The 25,790-nt window shown below is 37.0% G+C and overlaps 1 protein-coding gene and 1 long non-coding RNA gene across 3 annotated transcripts; one reads left to right on the forward strand and one right to left on the reverse strand.

The window, feature by feature from the left end:
• Window positions 1–331: 331 nt before the first annotated feature.
• On the reverse strand, window positions 332–19,537 carry LOC147488533 (uncharacterized). Of its 2 annotated transcripts, XR_015203273.1 has the most exons (4): window positions 19,399–19,537; window positions 4,276–4,435; window positions 2,510–2,605; window positions 332–647 (listed from the first exon to the last, which is right to left on the reverse strand). It is a non-coding gene; the product is annotated as an uncharacterized LOC147488533 (long non-coding RNA). The 2 variants fall into 2 exon arrangements; XR_015203272.1 differs by lacking the exon at window positions 4,276–4,435.
• On the forward strand, window positions 7,406–18,443 carry LOC147488534 (uncharacterized). Its single transcript, XM_086572241.1, has 5 exons — window positions 7,406–7,504; window positions 9,370–10,645; window positions 11,433–11,492; window positions 11,616–11,687; window positions 18,133–18,443. Exon 2 carries the CDS (start codon window positions 9,391–9,393, stop codon window positions 10,600–10,602), a length of 1,212 nt encoding a protein of 403 aa, XP_086428367.1. The 5' UTR covers window positions 7,406–7,504; window positions 9,370–9,390; the 3' UTR covers window positions 10,603–10,645; window positions 11,433–11,492; window positions 11,616–11,687; window positions 18,133–18,443.
• Window positions 19,538–25,790: the final 6,253 nt, after the last annotated feature.

The following is a 25,790-nucleotide window of genomic DNA, read 5'->3' on the forward strand; positions in this document are numbered from 1 at the left end:
GGTATGTCTATTTATGACACAATTGGTCAAACCTATAAGAAGTTCTGCTAATATCATTGGTAATGATAGTAACGGCTCCTAGCTCTAACTTCTTGAATAATTTTGCATAAAGAGGCATCAATTTTGTTTTGTTTATTCGGAAGAAGAACATGTCCCACAATTGCTAAGTCTATTGAATTTGCACGCCCTAATGAATTTTTTTTATCGTTTGGATCACCAACATTCAAGTGTCTAGCGATAAGAAAATCAAGAGAGCAAGTTTTCACTTGACCATTTTTGTCTTTTTCAAGTTTTTTTTTTTTTTTTTAATGCAGGAAATCGACAAGTTCCTTTATATAGCTATCTTTTAGGTGGGGAAAAGCAGGGCTTCCTTCAAGAGACATGCCAAGAAGATGAGAGCATTCTTCTAGTGTAGGACAAAGTTGATGAGGGCCAAATTTGAAAACCATGTCATTTGGCTCCCAACATCTAACAAGTGCTTCTATGAAAGCCCAATTGATTTCGAGTTTAGCTAAAGTTAGTGTGTTTCCCATACCACTATTTTGCCTCCAATTGATCCAATCGCCACTATTCCAATCATTGTTAATGATTTCCAATAGGCTTTTATTAGGCACTTTGGTATTCATTATCCAGTTCTCCACTCCCTCCTATAGAAATAAAATAGTTCAATTAGAATACGAGAAATATTTATTTGTCTATGTAGATTATACTGAATGCATCTAATAAGGCTTGGTTCCACATCTTCAAACCTCCCCGTAAGTGTAAACGCTAATGGATCTCTAGTTGGTGATGTGGTTGGGGCTTTCGACACCGACAGTAGTGGTGTAACCCACTAGCCGTAAGTCTACTTACATCCCTTCTATTGGGTTATTGGGACATGACATGGTAGTACATGCATGAATGATATATATAAATAAATACACTTGAAAAATAGGCAGAGGAATACACATAATAAATGTGATGTTCAAGTAAATTTGATTGAGAAGCTAATTAGCAACAACATTCATCAATAACCCAAAGAAGAAGCTAATAGAACATATATATCTAGAACTGTGCTTTGCGAACTATCGTGTTTCTTGGTAGCTTGTGCATGATAGCATTTTGAGGAAAAAAAAAATCGTTACGTTACGTTTAATTTGGTTTTGTGACTTATTTCGATATATTTATTTTAGTGCGGTATTGGACATTATACATATAGATGCTGGATGTCATTGTCATTGAGGATGATGGTTCATCTAAAATTGAGCTACTTGAGGGATCTATGTACCACAATAATTAGAGCTTGGGGGTGATGTCACATCTTTGTATCAGTGCTTTAAGACTTGCTCAAACTTGAAAGGAATTTGTCAATTTTAAATGGATATGTTTTATTTGATTTATTAAACCCGATTTGTTTTCATGCTCATCATACAAATATGATTATGTTGTTATATCATATTATCATTACGAGCTTGTGGGATTTCTTACAACTAAGCGGCTTGACAGATCATATTGTGCTTGATCACATGTTAAAATGAATGAGATTTCTTTATGTTTGTAACGAGTTTTTATATGTGATTGTCTTAGGGATCGTGTTTTCAACTATGAGTGGTGTTTACTTTGAGGGTCATCTCACATTTCAGTTTCTTGTGTTTGAGGTATCCTATCACATAAATACTGATCTTAAATATAGTCGTGACTGGGAGTACCAGAGGGTAGATAAAGTTTTGTGCACAGATTTACCATTAAATTGAAAAATTATGCACCTGCCAAAAAAAGAATCTGCTCATGTCTTATATTATTGTTTAAATTGTCACTTTTGTATGTTTAATCTAGCAGAGCGTATGTATATGCAACTTGTGTTTTTAAAGGGATCAGACCAGAATATGAAAATTCAATTATTAAATAAGTAGCTTCCCGTTATAAAACTCAATTTTACCTTTAACTAACTAAGCGAGAGATGAGATAAGCAGAAAATCCCAAAAAAACAATATTGATCAAGCAAAAGATGTTTCTTTGAACTAATCAACTACTTTAAGTAAAAAACTAAGCATATGATTAAAAAAGGTGGAAAAGAGTTCTATTAGCCTCAGCTCCCAGTCTTAATAGAAGTGCAATACCCAACAATTATGAGGGTAGATGTCTTATAAGATTATGAATGTCATTCTTGTAATTACGTTTGTGTCAAGCTACCATAATCAAATCTGAGAATTCCACTCAACCCGAGAGTATGTGTGTTTGCTAAGATTTTTTTTGGCAAAGCGGAATTGTATTTTTATAAAAACCCAGAGATTGTAGGATGAGATATCCTAGCTTGGTATGCTGTACTTGGTACTTGGGTCGAAGTGTTAATGTTACAAGTACATGCTACTTGGGTAGAAAATTAGATGGGCATAAATCATAGATGAACTTCAACAGATTTTCACAAAATAAAGTACAGAAATAACTTTAACCTTAAAAATGAAATCAAAGAACGAAAGAAAAATAAACCGAAAGTAAAGCTCCTGGATATGTCAAAACAAAGACTTACCTTTGTAGAAAGTTGTTAAAAGTTCAAAGATTCCAAAACGAGCTCCGACACCAGAAATCCTTCCAAATGTTGACGACATAAAACCACTATATAATCCTACAAAAATAATAATGAGTGAAAATTTTAGAACACAAAATCACTTAACTATCCAACGGTTTATACTTAGGATGTTGTTGCAGTTAAAATCCAATAAATTGTTTTCCTAAGACCCTTGTCTTAACACAAATGACAACACCACCAAAGAACAAAATTTAAAGGGCATGGCTACCTAACCTTTTTTCCCCATATTTGCAGAATCATACCAACCTTTTCCAAATTCCAATTCATTAAATTTATTGCACAATCTAATTTCCTAGCCACCACGTCAACAGCGACTATGTTTTCTATGTTCAAATGAATTTCTATAGTGCCAGAGTACCACTGGTCCGTTCTAAAAGCTGATTTTAGTCAAACCAAACCACAGGGAACTCATTCACCCTTAACCAAAACGAAGTTGAGGAACCACGCTTACAAATGCAAGCCCCGCACACCTTTCCAAACTGAATACGACTCGACTGCGGTCAAAGAATGACCAACTAACATGGTCATAAGTTTTAAGGTTTTCCACATTGCCCGTAGCACACCGGCTCATTGGATCTAACCCCTATCATCAACAAATCACACAAGCAATGAGCACCCTTTTGAGAATCTAACTCTTGACACATCTTATGAGTACTACTTCTTTATATCATTCTTAAGAGCCTTCGAACATCTTTTGTCACATTGAATTCAGCATCAATGTGAAGGCGTTAGACGTTATTCGAAAGGAAGCCACCTACGACCATCTACAAATAACAAAGAACTTCACCAAACTTATACTCACTTCTTTGAGGGGATTTAAACATTAAAATCATATCCAACTTTAGACAATCAACATAAATAATTTTCCTGTAGCCAACATGATGATGAGCTTCCTTAAGACTTATAAATTTATTGCTATTAGTATTAAGTAGAAGTTAGTATATATGTACCAAAATAAAATATAGTGATTTAACTAGCCCTAGACCAAAAGTTTGGTTTATATCAACAAAGAACAAACAAACTAGTCCTAAAATTACTGTGTATAACTTATGAGGAACTAATATGTAATTTACTTATATAATGGGACATATCTTTAATATACTAAAATTTTAAAAATAGCTCCCAATTTAGGATTATAGACCAAAGAAACAATTAAGGCCCAAAGCTCCAAATTTCCACACAATCTTTGGGTACAAGTACAAAGATACCAAGCTAGGATATCTCATCCTACAATCTCTGGTTTTTTATAAAAATACAATTCCGCTTTGCCAATAAATAAATAATCTTAGCCAGCACACATACTCCTGGTTGAGTAGAATTTGAACATTCAAAAAATATGCAACTTTCTGAACATGTTACAAAAGAATCTTATTTATTTTTCTATGTCCACTTTGTATAATAAGCCCCTTACAACTTACAAGATTTGTTACTATAAGTTGGAGCTTGGTTTGTGTCCATAATCAACAAAAGAGTTAGTCCTAAAATTATCGTATATAACGGTCTTTGGACTCAAATAAATTTACTATTATGTAGTCTACTTAAATATTTTGATATAGCTACAACCCACTCGAAGTCTCAAAACAACCACAAACCGAGACTCAAAGACTGAAGAAACAAATTAAGGCCCATGGCTCCAGCTCTCGAACAACGTAGTGCAAGCATAAACAAATGCTATTAAAAATAAATCGGAAAGAATGAGCGATTACATTTCTTCCACAAAGAATTAACAAGTGCACTTCTTCCGCTATGCCCAATCGGACAAGCAAGATAACCCACGACCAAAAGTGGATCAAAATTTGTGCCACCAAAGTCATCTCAAGAGCTGAACCAACAACATGCTTTTACAGGGACCAGAGATGCATATATCTGCCAATTAACTATTTTCAGAAACATGATCAACACATCTGAGGAACACGGATTTATGTCGACAAACAAAGTCTACTCCTAGAAGCCAATAATATGACTCTTTGGTCTGTCAGTGTTGAGCTTGTCATGCTAAAACAGACTGCAACAATAGTGAACGAACAAGGGTGATGATTGCATGCATGTCCATCAAACACGGTTAATTTCTATTTCTTAAATTTATGTATTGAAGATGGGCATCCAAGGTGATAATGTGGAGAAGCCCCAGGATTGAAATATTTGATTGTGGGGCTTTAGACACCCGATATGGGATGACAATCTCAACATTACGAAAATCACAAATTTTAATTTAATTATATAATCACCCATGATGATGAATGAATACATAACAAGAAATTACACAATAGTTAAAGTTGTACCATTGCATTTCAACTTCGGAAAATAAGAGGAAGAAATGCATACCTATGGATCCAAAATCTCAAATTTAATTCCTCCTCTCACTTTCCTTTCTTAGGTTGGTTGGTTAAAAAGTGTTATTTGAGGAAGATAGAGGAGAGATTGATGGAGGAGAGATTGGAGGCAAAGATAGAGGAAGATGAGAAAAGAGGGGGGTGTTATTTGGGGAAGATAGAGGAGAGATTGATGGAGGAGAGATTGGAGGCTAAGATAGAGGAAGATGAGAAAAGAGGTATGCATTTCTTCCAAAAATGTTATTTGGGGTTGAAATGCAATGGAGGGTGACACGTAACAAGTTGTTTTGGGTGATTTTATAAAAGCGACCTCAAGAATTATCATGGGTGATTATATAATTAAATTAAAATTTGTGATTTTTAAGTAATGTTGAGATTGTCATCCCATATCGGTGTCTAAAGCCCCACAATCAAATATTTCAATCTGGGGGCTTCTCCACATTATCACCTTGGATGCCCATCTTCAATACATAAATTTAAGAAATAGAAATTAACCGTGTTTGATGGACATGCATGCAATCATCACCCTTGTTAGTTCACTATTGTTGCAGTCTTGTTTTAGCATGACAAGCTCAACACCCATGGACCAAAGAGTCATATTATTGGCTTCTAGGAGTAGACTTTGTTTGTCGACATAAATCCGTGTTCCTCGGATGTGTTGATCATGTTTCTGAAAATAGTTAATTGGCGATATATGCATCTCCAGTCCCCTAAAAGCATGTTGTTGGTTCAGCTCTTGAGATGACTTTGGTGGCACAAATTTTGATCCACTTTTGGTCGGTTATCTTGCTTGTCCGATTGGGCATAGCGGAAGAAGTGCACTTGTTAATTCTTTGTGGAAGAAATGTACCGCTCATTCTTTCCGATTTATTTTAATAGCATTTGTTTATGCTTGCACTACGTTGTGAGGTTTGGAGCCATGGGCCTTAATTTGTTTCTTAGGTCTTTGAGTCTCGGTTTGTGGTTGTTTTGAGACTTCGAGTGGGTTGTAGCTATATCAAAATATTTAAGTAGACTACATAATAGTAAATTTATTTGAGTCCAGCCGTTATATACAGTAATTTTAGGACTAACTCTTTTGTTGATTATGGACACAAACCAAGCTCCAACTTATAGTAACAAATCTTGTAAGTTGTAAGGGGCTTATTATACAAAGTGGACATAGAAAAATAAATAAGATTCTTTTGTAACATGTTCGAAAGTTGCATATTTTTTGAATGTTCAAATTCTACTCAACCAGAGTATGTGTCTTTGGCTAAGATTATTTATTTATTGGCAAAGCGGAATTGTATTTTTATAAAAACCGAGAGATTGTAGGATGAGATATCCTAGCTTGGTATCTTGTACTTGTACCACAAGATTGTGTGGAGGCCGGAGCTTTGGGCCTTAATTGTTTCTTTGGTCTATAATCCTAAATTGGGAGCTATTTTTAAAATTTTAGTATATTAAAGATATGTCCCATTATATAAGTAAATTACATATTAGTTCCTCATAAGTTATACACAAGTAATTTTAGGACTAGTTTGTTTGTTCATTTATTGATATAAACCAAACTTTTGGTCTAGGGCTAGTTAAATCACTATATTTTATTTTGGTACATATATACTAACTTCTACTTAATACTAATAGCAATAAATTTATAAGTCTTAAGGAAGCTCATCATGTTGGCTCTGAGGAAAATTATTTATGTTGATTGTCGAAAAGTTGGATATGATTTTAATGTTTAAATCCCCTCAAAGAAGTGAGTATAAGCCGGTGAAGTTCTCTGTTATTTGTAGATGGTCCGTAGGTGGCTTCCTTTCGAATAACGTCCTAACGCCTTCACATTGATGCTGAATTCAATGTGACAAAAGATGTTCGAAGGCTCTTAAGAATGATATAAAGAAGTAGTACTCATAAGATGTGTCAAGAGTTAGATTCTCAAAAGGGTGCTCATTGCTTGTGTGACTGTTGATGATAGGGTTAGATCCAATGAGCGGTGTGCTACGGGCAATGTGGAAAACCTTAAAACTTATGACCATGTTAGTTGGTCATTCTTTGACCGCAGTCGAGTCATATTCAGTTTGGAAAGGTGTGCGGGGCTTGCATTTGTAAGCGTGGTTCCTCAACTTCGTTTTTGGTTAAGGGTGAATGAGTTCCCCGTGGTTTGGTTTGACTAAAATCAGCTTTTAGAACGGACCCGCTGGTACTCGGCACTATAGAAATTCATTTGAACATAGAAAACATAGTCGCTGTTGACGTGGTGGCTAGGAAATTAGATTGTGCAATAAATTTAATGAATTGGAATTTGGAAAAGGTTGGTATGATTCTGCAAATATGGGGAAAAAAGGTTAGGTAGCCATGCCCTTTAAATTTTGTTCTTTGGTGGTGTTGTCATTTGTGTTAAGACAAGGGTCTTAGGAAAACAATTTATTGGATTTTAACTGCAACAACATCCTAAGTATAAACCGTTGGATAGTTAAGTGATTTTGTGTTCTAAAATTTTCACTCATTATTATTTTTGTAGGATTATATAGTGGTTTTATGTCGTCAACATTTGGAAGGATTTCTGGTGTCGGAGCTCGTTTTGGAATCTTTGAACTTTTAACAACTTTCTACAAAGGTAAGTCTTTGTTTTGACATATCCAGGAGCTTTACTTTCGGTTTATTTTTCTTTCGTTCTTTGATTTCATTTTTAAGGTTAAAGTTATTTCTGTACTTTATTTTGTGAAAATCATTGAAGTTCATCTATGATTTATGCCCATCTAATTTTCTACCCAAGTAGCATGTACTTGTAACATTAACACTTCACCCAAGTACCAAGTACAAGATACCAAGCTAGGATATCTCATCCTACAATCTCTCGGTTTTTATAAAAATACAATTCGCTTTGCCAATAAAAAAAAATCTTAGCCAAAGACACATATACTCGGGTTGAGTGGAATTCTCAGATTTGATTATGGTAGCTTGACACAAAATGTAATTACATGAATGACATTCATAATCTTATAAGACATCTACCCTCATAATTGTTGGGTATTGCACTTCTATTAAGACCGGAGCCGAGGCTAATAGAACTCTTTTCCACCTTTTTTAATCATATGCTTAGTTTTTTACTTAAAGTAGTTGATTAGTTCAAAGAAACATCTTTTGCTTGATCAATATTGTTTTTTTTTGGGATTTTCTGCTTATCTCATCTCTGCTTAGTTCCGTTAAAGGTAAAATTGAGTTTTATAACGGGAAGCTACTTATTTAATAATTGAATTTTCATATTCTGGTCTGATCCCTTTAAAAACACAAGTTGCATATACATACGCTCTGCTAGATTAAACATACAAAAGTGACAATTTAAACAATAATATAAGACATGAGCAGATTCTTTTTTTGGCAGGTGCATAATTTTTCAATTTAATGGTAAATCTGTGCACAAAACTTTATCTACCCTCCGTACTCCCAAATCCGACTATATTTAAGATCAGTATTTATGTGATAGGATACCTCAAACACAAGAAACTGAAATGTGAGATGACCCCTCAGGCAGCACCACTCATAGTTGAAAACACGATCCCTAAGACAATCACATATAAAAACTCAGTTACAAACATAAAGAAATCTCATTCATTTTAACATGTGATCAAGCACAATATGATCTGTCAAGCCGCTAGTTGTAAGAAATCCCACAAGCTCAGTAATGATAATATGATATAACAACATAATCATATTTGTATGATGAGCATGAAAACAAATCGAAGCGAATAAATCAAATAAAACATATCCATTTAAAATTGACAAATTCCTTTCAAGTTTGAGCAAGTCTTAAAGCACTGATACAAAGATGTGACATCACCCCCAAGCTCTAATTATTGTGGTACATAGATCCCTCAAGTAGCTCAATTTTAGATGAACCATCATCCTCAATGACAATGACATCCAGCATCTATATGTATAATGTCCAATACCGCACTAAAATAAATATATCGAAATAAGTCACAAAACCAAATTAAACGTAACGTAACGATTTTTTTTTTCCTCAAAATGCTATCATGCACAAGCTACCAAGAAACACGATAGTTCGCAAAGCACAGTTCTAGATATATATGTTCTATTAGCTTCTTCTTTGGGTTATTGATGAATGTTGTTGCTAATTAGCTTCTCAATCAAATTTACTTGAACATCACATTTATTATGTGTATTCCTCTGCCTATTTTTCAAGTGTATTTATTTATATATATCATTCATGCATGTACTACCATGTCATGTCCCAATAACCCAATAGAAGGGATGTAAGTAGACTTACGGCTAGTGGGTTACACCACTACTGTCGGTGTCGAAAGCCCCAACCACATCACCAACTAGAGATCCATTAGCGTTTACACTTACGGGGAGGTTTGAAGATGTGGAACCAAGCCTTATTAGATGCATTCAGTATAATCTACATAGACAAATAAATATTTCTCGTATTCTAATTGAACTATTTTATTTCTATAGGAGGGAGTGGAGAACTGGATAATGAATACCAAAGTGCCTAATAAAAGCCTATTGGAAATCATTAACAATGATTGGAATAGTGGCGATTGGATCAATTGGAGGCAAAATAGTGGTATGGGAAACACACTAACTTTAGCTAAACTCGAAATCAATTGGGCTTTCATAGAAGCACTTGTTAGATGTTGGGAGCCAAATGACATGGTTTTCAAATTTGGCCCTCATCAACTTTGTCCTACACTAGAAGAATGCTCTCATCTTCTTGGCATGTCTCTTGAAGGAAGCCCTGCTTTTCCCCACCTAAAAGATAGCTATATAAAGGAACTTGTCGATTTCCTGCGTATCTCAAAAAAAAAACTTGAAAAAGACAAAAATGGTCAAGTGAAAACTTGCTCTCTTGATTTTCTTATCGCTAGACACTTGAATGTTGGTGATCCAAACGATAAAAAAAATTCATTAGGGCGTGCAAATTCAATAGACTTAGCAATTGTGGGACATGTTCTTCTTCCGAATAACACAAACAAAATTGATGCCTCTTTATGCAAAATTATTCAAGAAGTTAGAGCTAGGAGCGTTACTATCGTACCAATGATATTAGCAGAACTTCTTATAGGTTTGACCAATTGTGTCATAAATAGACATACCAAGCTTTTAGGATGCATTCCACTTCTTCAAGTTTGGGCATATGAGCACTTATCAAATTCCTTGGTGAAAATGAAAAGTGTTGGAGATAGCAGATATAATCTTGTCAAAACAAGCATTAGCAAGCGTCCTTGTACAATTCCTAAGGATGCTAAAGCATGGTACACCAGCTTAAATTCTTTGAAGAAGGATGACATCAAGTGGAAATGTGATTGGCTCTTGTGTCATAGAGATATTTATCTACATATCCCAGGTCGACAAAGTATTGTACTTGTTGGCCTTCATGGTTCCACTCCGTATGTGCCACTTCGAGTACTATGCCAGTTTGGTTGTGTTCCATTCAATCCTACCACCCCTGATCTTGAAAATGACCGTGTTGATTTTACTTCTTACTCCATGAAAAAAGAAATTATATATGTCAAGACATGGGACCAGAGTCGTCAATCTGTTTTTTCGTTTCTTCAAAACAATACCTCTACCATAAGTGAAGTAAATCACCTTGCTCCAAAGCGTAGCAGAGAATTTGATGGAGATCAAGAGAACCCAAATAACAAGATGTCCACTTGTAATAATGCAAGAAGAGATGGGATTTAATCTCTGTCATGATCGCAATATACATCAACCTCCACCAATGCATGTAAGTTCAATATTTTAAATTATATTGTTTTATTTATTTGGCAATGTATTTTATTTATTTGGCAATGTATTTTAACTTTATATTAATGAACAAATTTATCCAAAACGAATAACAATAAATTAGATACAACTTTACTCTATTATTTTCAAACAATTCCAAGAAAAATAACAAGATTTATTACCCTTAACTCATCAGGCAATATTTGACGATTCGTGTTACCCTTTACTCTTGCCAAATATGATTAGTTGTATGCTTCTCGTCCTAGAACAACACATTTATTAATTGTACTTCTTTTGCGCTATTTTACATGTGTATTTATTTATATATATCATTCATGCATATTCTACCATGTCATGTCCTAATAACCCAATAGAAGGGATGCAAGTAGGCTTACGGCTAGTGGGTTACACCACTGGTGTCGGTGTCGAAAGCCCCAACCACATCACCAACTTAAGATCCATTAGCTTTTACTTTTTGGGAGGTTTGAAGATGTGGAACCAAGCCTTATTAGATGAATAAACCAATTATCTATATGTTTAAATCATGATTGAGAATTTTTGTTTGTTTATGTCAACTACATGTAAGTTCAATTTTAAATTTGAAAGTGTATTTATGCTTTAATTTTGTTATAAATATTATCCAAAAGGAATAACAAGAAATAAGATACAACTTTACATTAGCATTTTCAAACAATTCAACATATAAAAGCAACAAAATCGTTATGTAGATTTACTTTATTGATTATCTATATTCCCATGTAGCTAACCATTTTCTTATGTTTTTACAGCTACACATTTTTGGTTCTAGGTATTTCTGTTATTGTGGAAAATATTGAAAAAAGGAAGCGGTATGTTTTCATTCAGATTTGTGTTATTCCGAATCATACAACTAATATTTTCTTGGCCTCTAACTACCCATTGTCATTACAATATATTTCCAAAGCTAACTACTATTTGTTTTGTCCTTGCAGGTCCAGTTCTTTTGGTTTTTTTTTCGTTCCGAGTATTTATGTTTCTTGGAGATATTTTTGTCAATCAAATTGGTATGTATTCATTCGCATTTGCTTTACTCCTTGTTTTAATTTGTTTTCACCTTGAAACTACGATTTACATGGTAATGCAATTGGTGGAGACGGTCTCATATAAGTCGTGCAATCCTTGTTAATATTCATGCATTTCTCTTGCGCTTAATATTATTAATATCTCCTAATACATTAGTTACTTTGGGTGCATTTAATAAGTTAGTATTGAGTAATAATGGCCAAAATTTCATTATTTCATTTATATATAACAAAGTAAGTGGTCATATTTATGTTTCATATATATTGCAAGTTTTTCACATTTATGACAACCACGGTTGAAATAATAAGTTTGAAGTTGTTGGACTTTATAGTTTTTATCCGTTTATTAAACTTTTCTTGGCTTAACTTTCCGTTAGAGAAAATAAACAACTTTCCTAAGCAAAACTTTCAACTATTTAATGCTCCAGTCTGCCCACCATGTAGGAATTTCAATTGACACGACATAAGAAGACTTCCATCTCCTCCGTAATTTTCCACTCTCGTTTTTATTGCACAATGGATGCAGCTATGGAAGGTTTACCAAGAACACACTACACCAAATTGATAGGTTCTTTGGTAAATTTTATAGTCGCCGGAATCGACATACTACCCCTACCAACTACTACCCCGCCGCGCTTCATAATCGCCGGCCCCCGTAAATCTTTAAGCCCAAATTTCAGCATACATCGAGATTAGACTACCTACCAGAAATTGCATATCCAACTACTTTCGAAGACGCATAAATTATTTCCGGGCGCACTTCTTCCTCGGATTATGACGGCGGTGGCATCTCAACCTGAGAGTTCAATGCATATTCATAGGAGACCTGATCACGCAGAATCCTCTATTAGTAATCACATGGTTAGAAATTATGCAGAAATATCTTCAGCAAGGGAGAGGTTCAATGATCTAGATGAAAATTGCCCGCTCATTGATTGGGTTCGTACGGATGGAATTCCTGCACCAAATTCTTTGGTAAGGGAGACTATATCTGATTTACCAGAAAATGTACCCCGTATTCAAAAGGTTGTCAATCTACCATATCCAACAGAGACTTCAAGAGGTTGTGACAGGGTTGGAAGTCAAGTAGATAAATGTTTGCAACTAGATAGTGTATCTGATTTTGATTTAGCAGACAATTGCCCGCTCATTCAATGGATACGTAATCTAAAGGTTGCATGCCCAGTTGATAATAACAGCATTTCCCACAAAATGCAACGGGTGGAGCAGAAAAGGGCAAAAAATACTACAAAAAAGAAGATAGCCCGTGCAAAACAGACAAGTGAGCAGCATGCATCGACGCAGTCAATTAATAGTGCTAGAAGAAAAGCTGCACGCATTTGCCAAACATCCGAGCAAAGAGAAGCTCATCGTCGCCTAGACACTGCTCGTAGAGGTTTGGCTCGTGGATTGCAAATGGATGCAGTACGACATTCTCTCATAAGGGAAAGTGTAGAGCATGGTAGGTCTACAAATACTGCAAAAAGAAGAGAACTTCGTGCAAAATGCACAAGTTCACAACATGCATCAACACAGTCAATTAATAGTGCCATAAGAAAAGATGCACGCATTGGCTTAAACCTCCAAGCACCGAGATGCTAATCGTTAAGCCAGACACTTTCGTAAGGTTTGGCTCGTGGATTGCACATGGATGGAGTACAAAATTCCGCACAATCTCGTGAGAAGATTAGCATTTGTAAGGCAAAACCCCGTTGAAAGGGTTGTTCAAAACTCCCTTTAATGCGTTTAAGAGCGAGTTGTTGGGCAAAGACTTGCACGTCAAACAATTGCCCATCAAAGAGTTGTTATTGCTCGTCAAATAGTTATTTCACAGAACGTTCTTCATCAAAGACTTCCTGGTATTCAACTTATGGTGTGTGAAGACAATATCCGTGGAAAACACTTATCCCCACCTACTACGCATCACGACTACATACCACTCTCCAACGACAAGTATTTAGAAAATCCTGCAATGATATTTCATGGGTCAGTTGTCCTCTATGCAAAAGAAAATTTCCTGATCTAAAGATTTCAGCAGGTAATTGATCTTCTTTGTATATTTTCTTGGAATATGTTTGTACTAAGTGTGAACCTCGCTCATAACAAGAATTGATGCAGGTATTTGTACCTCTTGCAAGTTGGAAAAACGGGACAACACTAACGGCATGTTCGGTGTTAACAATTCAATGGATCCGGGCATTGTACCTCTAGAACCGCCTCGCTTGTCCAATCTAGAAAGAATTCTCATTGCCGGGTGCATCCCATGATGTCCGTGGTATCGTGTTAGGGGTCAACAATACAAGTACAATGGTAATGTGATAAATTTCTCCCAAGATGTCAATCTGATTGCCAACGTTCTTCCATTCAAGCCCGCCGATTTATCCGCAATTCTTGTCGCTAATAGGGGGCCACATGCAAGCAAGGAATTCGTTCGGCGAGAATTTGTAATGCACACTTTGGTTTTGGTTGAAAACTTATAATCGGTACTATAATGATATAATTATTGATGATGGAACTATCGGGCGACTACCTCTAGATGGACAACCCGATGACCTACCACATATGTCCCGACCAGGAAGATATCGACAACGGTTTCTGCCATACCTAGGGAAGCCGATGACGATGACGGGCACCCGACTTGTATAACCAGGATTTGCACATTGATGAGTTTCATGCTGTTGAACTATTTCTATTGCGGCACAACCCAATCAACAAGCACGTCTCCGGAGGGCATTTATGGTACCAAATGTAGATCAAACTAATGTCCATATGCCTTTAACAACTCACATCATTGATGAGTTTTCAACCCCAGGATATATTGTTATGGCATTTCCAACTTTGTTTCCTTACGGTGAGGCTGATCTACGACAAGCTCGCCAGCGGAAAGTCAATCCATTGCCATACTTCCAGTTTTTGATGAAATATCATGATGAGCGATTTGCTAGAGATACGAGATTCCGCTTACTTTGCTTGAACTCTTTCAAGGTGGGCAAGCACTTTCTTTAGGTGATGTTTTTGTGAGGAAGAATCCGGGGATGCCGAGTTGTCAATTGAGGAAATTCAAATATGATTTCGTCCCGTGATAAGCAATTAGCTAATCGTGGTTCTTACTATGCTAACAACATTCGTGGTACCCGCTGTTATTGGTATACAAGATTGAAAGAGCTGACTGCCATGGTTAAACAGTTAGGTGCACCAACTATCTTCTTCACACTTTCGGTACTGACATGCAATGGCTTAACTTTTTCGTATTTTAGATCCTTCTAATGATCTTGAAAGAATGTCTCTTTTAGATAAAAGAAGGGGACGCGCAAAGTTAATTAATGATAACCCAAATGTTGTCGCTTGGTTCTTTCAGGCAAGAGTGGAATTCTTCTTTCGGGATTACTTACGATATGAGTTCTCTGTGGTTGATCATTGGTACCGGTTTGAGTGGCAAAATCGTGGAAGTGGTCATGTTCATGGATTTCTTTGGCTAGCAGATGCGCCAGATGTTACTAAGATTGCTACAAGTGATATCGATAGATCTAATGTTATTGATTATTTTGATAGACTTGTTTGCACTGTTAACCCAGACCCAAGCATGTCTAGAAATCTACAAGAACTTCCTTGTGCACGCATTTTGCCACTCGATTTACAACTTGATACAAACGAAGATGACTATGTTTCGTTGGTCAATTGGGTCATGCGACACTCTATATGTGGGAGTCATTGTTTTAATTTTACACAAAGCAACCAAACAAATGGTATGTCGCTTTAGATACCCATTTGATGTAATTGGTCACCGAAAATTGTAGAAGAGCCTCCCAACAAGAACATGTATCGCTTCCTCGTAAAAATGATGAACTAGTCCGTTCCCACAATCGTAAGATTTTGCAGACTGGCGTGCAAACATTGATTGGTCGCCAGTCCTTTCGGGTAACTGTTGTCAATTACATTGCTAAATACGCCGCTAAATCTGAACCAGCCTTCTAAAAGTTTCGAGATACTCTTCAAGATATTGTTGAAGATTTTCATCGCCCTGTCAAAATGCAAGATCCGCTTTCAAAGCTTCTACTTATGAAAAGTGTCTCCGAAGAGATATTTCTGCCGTGAAGTATGTCACTTGCTAATGGGGTACCCATTGACCCGATCATCCGTAAAGTTTGTACTCTTAAATGTTAGCTAAAAAGAGCATGCTAGCATCAATTGTAGACGCCGTCGAGCGGTGGCCGATTTAGGATGAAATTGTTGGAACAGATCCAACCTTTGTAGGAAGATATCCGCAACGACCTTTTGTTATGAAAATATTTCCCTCCCGAATATGGCAAAAGACATTATTTCAAGCAAAGATGTTTGGCACACTTCTCGAAGTTGACGCGGTTATGCGCTTGGTTCCAGAGAGCTAGACGGTAACATCCTACCAAACACCTGAAAAATGGGAATCATTTTGTCGCCAACAAGTCTTAATTCATCATCATTATCGAACTCCTCAAGAAGCTCGGGAGAATTTCCCTTGTGGTCCGAAAGATACTATGACTTGGGTTTCAAATCACTCATGGGATTATTCTTCCGTAACCGATAGATGAAGAGCTTGAAGATGGTATTGAGGTAGAGCTTGGTAATCAAGACTTACTTCGGGATGAGTGGATGATGGCAAAGAAGAATGGGGCCCATGTTTGTCCCCTCGGGAAACCGTGGAATTAGGAAGAAGAGACTTCGACATTTCACACAATCAATCAAGGTTTACATCGATATCCAAATATAGAAATTGATAGAAAATTTGTCCATGCTCTTCGTGGTGGCAATGAACTAAATCATGAACCTCAAACAGTTGTACCAGATCATGATTTATCTAATGAACAAAGACCGCTCATGATATGGTAGTTAGAGCCCTACAAGCCGGAGCATGTATTCGGTTAATTGTTTGTGGGGAGCAGTACACAGCAAGTCCACACTCATAAATGCAATTGTGTATTCAGCCATCGCAATTTTCAAAACAAACAAAGCAAAGCGCGTGTCATGGCTCCTACCGGAGTTGCCGCTTTTAATATTGAGGTGCAACCATCCATCATGAACTATCTTTCACTGTGGATCAAAAAGGTGTGAAACAAACTTCCAAAAATATTGAAGGTGATCAATGTCGACGTATGCAAGAAGACTTTAAAGACACCAAACTTATCATTATCGATGAGTACAGCATGGTTGGAAGAAGTATGCTTGCAAATATTGACCGGCGTTGCCGAGATATTTTCGCAAAGAACGATCCATTTGGTGATGTATCTATTATCCTCGTTGGTGATATGCGTCAATTACCTCCTGTATGTGACAGTGCATTATATGTCCAAGGTGGGTCTATTCAAAAACAACATGGTGGAATTGTGTATTCTAGTTTCGATAAATGTGTTCGGTTATCACATATATTTCGACAAGCAGGGGATGACCAAGCATCATTTCGAGAAACACTATTCAGACTAAGTAATGGAACTTCAACCGTCAGTGATTGGCAATTATTTCTAACTCGGGATATTTCCTCGCCAATATGGATGAGGTTAACACCTTCAAAGATGCTTTTATGCGCTTTTTCCTACCAAACACACCGCATTATGATTATAATCTCACCCGACTTATTGAGCTTGGTAAACCAGTTTTGCTCGAATTGTATCATTAAATAATTAAATAGACCGCTACCAAGGCTTCGTCGATGATGCAAAAGGCTTGGAGAAAGTTCCTGTGGTTTATCACTTGGTGCACGTGTTATGCTTCGCTCAAACATTGCCACCACAAATGGATCGGGTTAATGGTGCAATGGGCACCGCTTGTAGATATTGTTTATGGAAATGGCTGCAAATCACCGTAAGATATACCTCTTTGTCGTTATGGTTGACTTCGACCACTATCGTGGTGCTAGGTTCCGGCCCGCATTCTAATACAATACCTATTACTCCACGGACATCAAATTGAAGTCGGGCAATACTTCATGCCAAACAAGATTCAGGTTCCCCTAGTACTATGTTGGGCGATAACAATTCACAAGAGTCAAGGCCTCACTCTTGATCGGCCGCGGGTAGATATTGGTGAAAGGGAAAGCCTCGGTTTGACTTTTGTTGCTTTGTCTCGCACAAGAAAGTTGTGTGATCCGCATTTTGCCCTATGTTCTCTTTGGAAAGACTTCAAAAGATTGGAAAATGTGTTGGTCTTAGAGGCCGATTGCAAGAGGAGAATCGCTTTGTTGCACTTGTCCGCTTCAACCATTTGATGTTCTAAGAAAATCTTATAGTTGAAATGTTATTTTCTTGTTTTTATCTCGGTATGTAGTATTCATCTTTCTACCTTTATTTCTATTTATATTGTTTGCAAATTCACTTCATCAAGATTTTATATACTTCTCATAAATGAATATCTACTGTCGTTATCATGCTTAATTTTGTTGTTTTGATTTATGCAGGTTCTTCCACAAGTAATGTACAGGAGGACAATTTTTTGATGGTTGCTGCAGATGGATTTTGTCACTTCAACTACTGCCTTTTATATTATAGTTGTTTGGACTTTTGCTAGCCCCCCTTTCTGTGTCTTTTGAGTTGAGTTGATCAGTTTGTAAACTAAATAACTGTGCAACTTGTTATATGTATAGTAGTTTAGAACCTTTGGGATGTTGTTATTTTTGTTCTTTTGGTAATATGACAGGTTTAATGATTTTTAGACATGACAGGTTTTTTTTTATTTAATATTGAATATACAAAGGAGGTTATGTCGAAATTTACATTGAAGAATTTGTTTTCCTTAAGTTGTAATGTCAAACTTAGTTAGCGCCGCAGCATCGTTTAGCCTCTTAGATGCTAAATTTTGTATGACATTTATATTTTTAGTTCAATGTTGAAAGTGTTTTAATTGTCTTTGATGTATTATTGGATCTTCATAAGTTGTTGATCATGGATTTCTTTGACAGAGCTTTATCAATCAATAAAATTGTCTCAATATTGTGTTTGGCTTTTGGCCTTGATATTGATTATGATCCATAAACTGTCATGCGTGTGTGCACTGAAGGAAACCTTTGATTGAACTTTCTTCTTCAATTTGTAGAAATGGTTGTACTTGCAACATGTTTTTTTTTTTTCTTTGCAACTATGTACTAGCTAAAGGTGCTTGATATGTCTTTGTGGGCATAGACTACAGATCCTATTTCTTAGCTGAAATAGTGCATTAGTCATTCTATGGTTTTAAAACTTGTTATTTCATAACAAAGATCTTCAGTTGTAACATTTTATTACCATTTCCCTGAAAGTTGTAGGAAACTATATTAATCTTGCACAAGTAAAAATGAAGTCACACACAACCCGTGAGTGTTGTTTCACATATTAACTTGTTTGGAAAATAAACAATTTTTTTTTATCTTGAGATTAAAATGTCAAGAAATTGTTAGTGAGGCTGACGTGGAATGTATATAAGAATACAACTCATCTTATTAGTGCGAGATAGATTGAAATCAAGGGACAAATCTTAGAAATAAATAAATAAATAAATATAATTATTGTTATATATAAAAAAAAAATAGAGTCAAATAAATAATATACTACGCTCACGCCCCACTGCAATGCAGTATACTAGTATAATCACCCATGATGATGAATGAATACATAACAAGAAATTACACAATAGTTAAAGTTGTACCATTGCATTTCAACTTCGGAAAATAAGAGGAAGAAATGCATACCTATGGATCCAAAATCTCTGAAATTTACGCCTCTCACTTTCACTGGTTGGTTGGTTAAAAAAGTGTTATTTGAGGAAGATAGAGGAGAGATTGATGGAGGAGAGATTGGAGGCAAAGATAGAGGAAGATGAGAAAAGAGGGGGTGTTATTTGGGGAAGATAGAGGAGAGATTGATGGAGGAGAGATTGGAGGCGAAGATAGAGGAAGATGAGAAAAGAGGGGGGTAATGGTCGACAAAAAGAAGTGTTATTTGGGGGCACGGGTCGGACCACGGGGAGAGGGTGACACGTAACAAGTTGTTTTTTGGGTGATTTTATAAAAGCGACCTCAAGAATTCGCTACGCTCACGGATTATTTATAACTACTTTTTTCATAATCTCTTAAAATTTCAAATATTTTAAAATGAGTTTAAAAGTAATAATTTATTTAAAGAATTATTAAAGGCCAATTTTAGACATACCCAACAAAACACTCCCGTACCCCAACTTTAAAATAAAAAAAAATAAAATAAAAATTTAGACACATTTAGCTTCCTAAATTATCCTTCTGTTTTTAATTTTTTATTAGACATATCCAAGATATTTATTGACTAAAACAAATAATTTACTCTACGTGATTAAGAAGAAAAAGACCGGCAAATTTTTTTTTCCTTCTCCAATAGCCTCTTATTCTTTTATCTTATCAATAAACATACAAACACCCACTTTTGATTTGAATCAAGGCCGAAAATATCGGTCGAAAAATCGATTTTCGATCGATATTTATCATTTTTTCAGTCTACCGATTTCAAAACATTTGAAATATCGGCTCCAAAAATTAAATTAATTTTAAATCGATATATATCGGTAAAACCGATATAAAGATATATGTCGGTGATATATTCGATATATATCGTTTGACTTGGTTGGACAATTTGACTTTTGACCAATTTTGTTGACTGTTGACCGATATATCCCGATATATATCGTCATATATCGGTGATATTTCCGATATATTCTGATTTTTCGATTTTTTTGAATATTATCACTAAAATGGGCAAAAACGATATATTGACCCGATTTTTCCAATATGTATCGGTTTTAGGAAAATCCGAAATATCTTCAAATTCCGAAACTTTCGTCATTGATTTGAATCAATCATACCAAAATAATGAGGATGAATACCAACCGAATGAAGATGAAGAAAAAAATTCAAAATCAAATTTTGACAAATGAGAGAACGCAGAAGACTATTATACTTTGGATTACTAGAATGTGTTATTCTCGTTATTGCTTCGCTGTTAATTTATGGGGCAGACCACGGATGTCTCAGTTTTCTTGTACACTGTTACTTGCATTACTTTTGGTAATTTTGAAATACTGCCTACCTAAGATTTTTTTTACTATTACAGTTTGCCACCTAAATTATGATTATAGTTAGGTTGACCAAGTGCATGTCTGCTTTCTAGTTTGTAACTTTCGATTGCTTTCTTAGCCCTTAGCTCAAGTGTTGTTTCTGTCTCTACTATTTTGTTTCTGAATTTGTTCATCTTCTGATTTTTATCTATAGGTATATGTTTGACTGCCGAACAATGGTCTACTTTTAGGAAAGTTGTCCTCCATCAAGAAGGTGGAGTCCAGGTTGAGATGAGGTTACAAATTTGGGTAGAAAGCCTGTGAGACATGAAGTCTTCAGCATTTTTGTTGTTTGAATTGGTATTGCTAAAATGTAACTACAATACCATGTTCACCTGAAAGTACCGTGTTGTTTTGGATTGTGAGTTATAGAAGGTTAGGGTTTTGGCTTTGATGAACAAGTTATTGTATGTAGAATGACTTTTGGACCTGGCGGAATGATTTTAGACATTTTCTAAAGTGCATGTCCTAAGAATGGGACCATGAGGTGGAGAGCAAGCACCAAGCTCCTGTTGCTGTAATGTTTTAAACATATTCCAAAGGGCATCTGTTAAGAATAGAACCATGACGTTCTATGCATCCAACAGTTAGACTAACTGGTAGGAGTGCATCCTTACCCCTCAAGAATGCTCTACCCCGATCAAAAACAAAAAAAAACTCTTAAGAACAGAACCCTGAGGTGACATCAAGCACCAAGCTCATTGTCTTGTACTGTATAATGTTGTGCTTGCCATTATTGCTGACTTGCTGAGTCCACTCGTTGGCCAGAAGAGCTAGAATTAGATTCTTGGGATACCATCAAGAGTGCTCAAAGTTTGTTGAATACAGCACTTAAGTCTCCTAAATGATTGGTTTCAATGGTTTGTTAACAGTATATGAGAAAGAGATGTTTATGGCTTAAGCAGGTTTTGTAGCTCCCTCACCAAATATTGCACAAAAGATGCACGATGTGTACTGGTTGGTCTCTGGTGAAGTAGAACTATACAGTCTACTTTCTGTTGAAGGGGATCCTTGGAGTCTATACTCAGAAATAACATCCAGCCATCAGAGCTAATGCCTTTAAGTAAATATACTGTGTGTTCTGATGTGAGGACAAAGGAACACACTCTTTCTATAGCAGGGGGATGGTAAGAACGAGGCGGCACAAAGAAGTGGGGAAGAACCTGGTGAAGAGCTTTAACCCCTGTTTGTTACCTTAGTTTTGGTGGTACTTACCGGCCTCTCGCATTTTGAAACCATATACATTGCCTGGAAAGAAATAATTTATTTACTTCTCTGGGAATTTTGCCAACTTCAGGTGGTTCAGTTTTGAGTTTAAAAATAATATTTAAGAACGGATATTCATGTTTTCCTTCTGTATTCGTTTCTTCACCATCATCTTCCATTCAGAGAGAGAGAGTTACGTTTCTATGGGTTTTGCGTTGTAAACAGTTCAAAGGTTAGTGGGGGATTGCTGAAGGCCTCGTTGAGATCCTATTCACACCGATCAAGAGGGATTTCGCCTCAAAGACTTGGAGAGTTCCCACAGGGTTCAGATCCTTACTGTTTCTTGAAACAAAAAACTCATCTTGATAAGTCGTTGATACATATTTACGTGACTTCCTGCTGTTGGACAGTGGCTTGCATGTATCAGCTAGTCCTAGAAAAAAGTAACAGTTTTTAAAATAGAGGTACTATACTACTATTTGTTCCAAGCTTTTGTTCTTACTCCAAAGGACACTAAGAAGATAACGTAAATCAGAAAAAGCACACTGCTTCAGAGAACTTGAGTAACGTTAATCAGAAATAGCACACTGCTTCAGAGAACTTGAGAAAAATGAAGAATTTTGCATTAATACTATTTTCAAGATATGTGTCTTTAACATTTCACATGCATTTTTCCAACGAAAAATTTACATGCCCATTTGAAGAACAGGGCAAAGATTGCCATAATCTGAGTATGACCTATGCATCTTCCCAGTCAAACAAATTGAATTTACAGCTTTCAACGTCCGATGGCAGAGAATCCACTTCTCCAGCAACAAAATGCAATCCTCTTCTGGAGATAATTCTTTCAGAGTAAGTCGGGATGAAAACTGTCCGAAGCTTCTTCAATCTGCAGCCCTATGTGGCAAAAGTTCCCAGCTCATACAAATGTTGGGGATTATACCAATACCAATCGATTCCCCCACTACACAGATAACTTGTATATGAACTCAATTCAACTCCGGACAAAATCTAAATATCAACTACAACCTATACTAACATGCCCAACTCACTAAACAACTATTAACAACAGATAATAATGTAAAGCAGTAAAAGCAAACCACAACACAAAGATTTACCGTGGTTCGGCCAATGATGCCTACTTCAACAAGAGCCAGTTCTTTATAAAGTGGGAAGGAAGATTACAATCTCTCCTTTTCAGTCTCTCACCTTACTAGATCACTCTTATCTCTTTACAGGGTTGTATCTCTGTAAAGGTTATCTCTCAATCTTGATAGCTTTCAAGATTTGGTTTCTCTCTTTGTTTTAGTCTGGATTCCAATCCTTTTGACTTGGTTAGGTTAGGTTTTCCAAAACCTTGATTTTGGTTTTTAACTCCAAAAACCAAATTTCGCGGGTACTGTAGCAAAGGCCCACGAAATTAGACACGAAGTGGAAGCGTTTGAGCGTGGGTCTTAACGTCTTGGAAATGGCGGGTCGGAAATGATGCTTCTTGGAAGGCTGGCCGGAGTGCCACGCTGGCTGGCCTCGACATTTTCGATGCCGAATTCGCTCCGTTTCTCTCTAGCTCTGTTTTCTCTCCTCATGTGAGGGATAACTCCAACAATTTCCCCCTCCCGAACAGTGACGGGGGATTCCTCCATGCAATTTCCAAATCAACAGGAGGAGTGTACTGCCATTCCGGCAATAGCATAACAAACATCAAACTTACCTTTCGGTAAGACTTTGGTCATCATATCCGACCCGTTCTTGTCGGTATGGATCTTCTCGATACACAAATGCTTGTCCTCGAGTACTTCTCTAATCCAATGATAACGCACGTGTATGTGCTTGGTTCTAGAATGAAAAATCGGATTCTTGCTCAAGTGGATGGCGCCCGACGGCCACATAGAACTACAAACTGTTTTACTTTTAGCCCTAGTTCGTCGAAGAACCTCTTCATCCATAGCATCTCTTTGCAACACTCAGTGGCTGCAATATACTCGGCTTCTGTAGTGGAGAGGGCAACACACTTTTGCAACTTAGATTGCCAAGAAACTGCTCCCCCTGCAAAAGTGACTAGATAACCGGAGGTGGACTTCATCGAGTCAACATCACCTGCCATGTCTGCATCAGTGTAGCCTTCAAGTAAGGGCTTACTTCCACCAAAACACAAACACGATTTGGAAGTGCCTTTGAGATATCTCAATATCCACTTAACACCTTCCCAATGCTCTTTACCCGTTTGGCGGAAATCGCTTACAACCCCAACGGCGAAAAGCAATATCCGGTCTAGTACACACCATGGCATACATCAAAGCGCCCATCATGGATGCATAAGGAATCTTTTCCATCCGACTCTGCTCATGCTCACCGCTTAGGACACATCTCTTTGGTTGGTCAATGCGGGCTGGCCACCAAAGCGGACAAACCGACCGGCTTCGCGATCCATGTTAAATCTCTTCAACACCTTCCAATGTAGCTTTCTTGAAAGCCACAACTTCCCACTCTTTTGTCACGAGTGATCCGCGATCCCAAGTATCTGCTTTGCTTGACCCAAATCCTTCATCTCAAAGGACTTACTCAAGTCTTTCTTCGGCTTGGATATCTTGTTGATGTTTGGGCCAACTATCAACATATCATCCACATACGAAGAATAAAGACTATGAAATCCCCATCCGAAAATCTCTGAACAAACGACAATGATCGGAAGCAGACTTCTTGTATCCTTGCTTAGCCATAAAGGGAGTCAAACTTTATGTACCACTGTCTCGGTGCTTGCTTCAACCCATACAAGCTCTTTTATCGGCTTGCATACTAGGTGCTCCTTGCCTTTGACCTCAAACCCTCCTTTGGGTCCATGTAGACATCTTCTTCAAGGTCTCCATGAAGAAAAGCCGTCTTAACATCTAGGCTGCTCAACCTCTAGGTTCATACTTGCGGCCATACCCAATACCACCGAATAGAAGTCATCTTCACTACAGAGAAAAATCTCATCAAAGTCAATCCCTTTCCTTTGACCGAATCCCTTCACAACAAGGCGAGCTTTATGCCTTGGGTGAGGATTGTTCTCCTCATGCTTGACTTTGTATATCCACTTATTCTTGAGAACTTTTCTCCCTGTGGGTTTCTCAACTAATTCATAAGTGTGATTCTTATGCAAAGAATCCATCTCGTCATGCATGGCCTTCAACCACTTTTCTTTGTCTGTACCTTCAAGTGCCTCTTGATAGTACATAGGTTCTCCACCATCCGATAGTAGCGCGTGCATTATGTGGTGGATACCGGTTGAAGCTAGTCTCCTCTGTCGGACCTCCTTGCCCCATCTCACGGTGCCCGGGGAGGATGCACTTCGCTTTTCTCGGTGGTTCATCATCTCATCTCATCATCTTCTATACCAATAGGTTCTATCCCATCATGAGCAATAGGATTCTCATCATGAGCTTCAAACTCATGGTTCTCTGCATTCTCAATGCCTTCTGCACGTTCCACAGTAGGAACTTCTGGTTCTGAATCAACAAGATCATTGGTGAAGGCCTGTAGCTTTTCACCCTCCTCAAAGTCTGCTATGGTTTGGTCTTCTAAGAACACAACATCTCGACTTCGATTACCTTCTTGTTAATCGGATCATAGAGTTTGTAACCAAACTTTTCATCTCTATAACCCGAGGAAAAATGCAATCGCTTGGCTTTGTCATCAAGCTTGGATCTCTCATCCTTCTGGAATATGCACAAATGCCCTGCACCCAAATACCCTCAAGTATCCATAATCAACATCTCAGCCTGACCATACTCTCTCGGATAATCACTATTG

This window comes from Coptis chinensis, chromosome 7 (genome assembly GCF_015680905.1).
Source record: "Coptis chinensis isolate HL-2020 chromosome 7, ASM1568090v1, whole genome shotgun sequence".
Classification (NCBI taxonomy): domain Eukaryota; kingdom Viridiplantae; phylum Streptophyta; class Magnoliopsida; order Ranunculales; family Ranunculaceae; genus Coptis; species Coptis chinensis.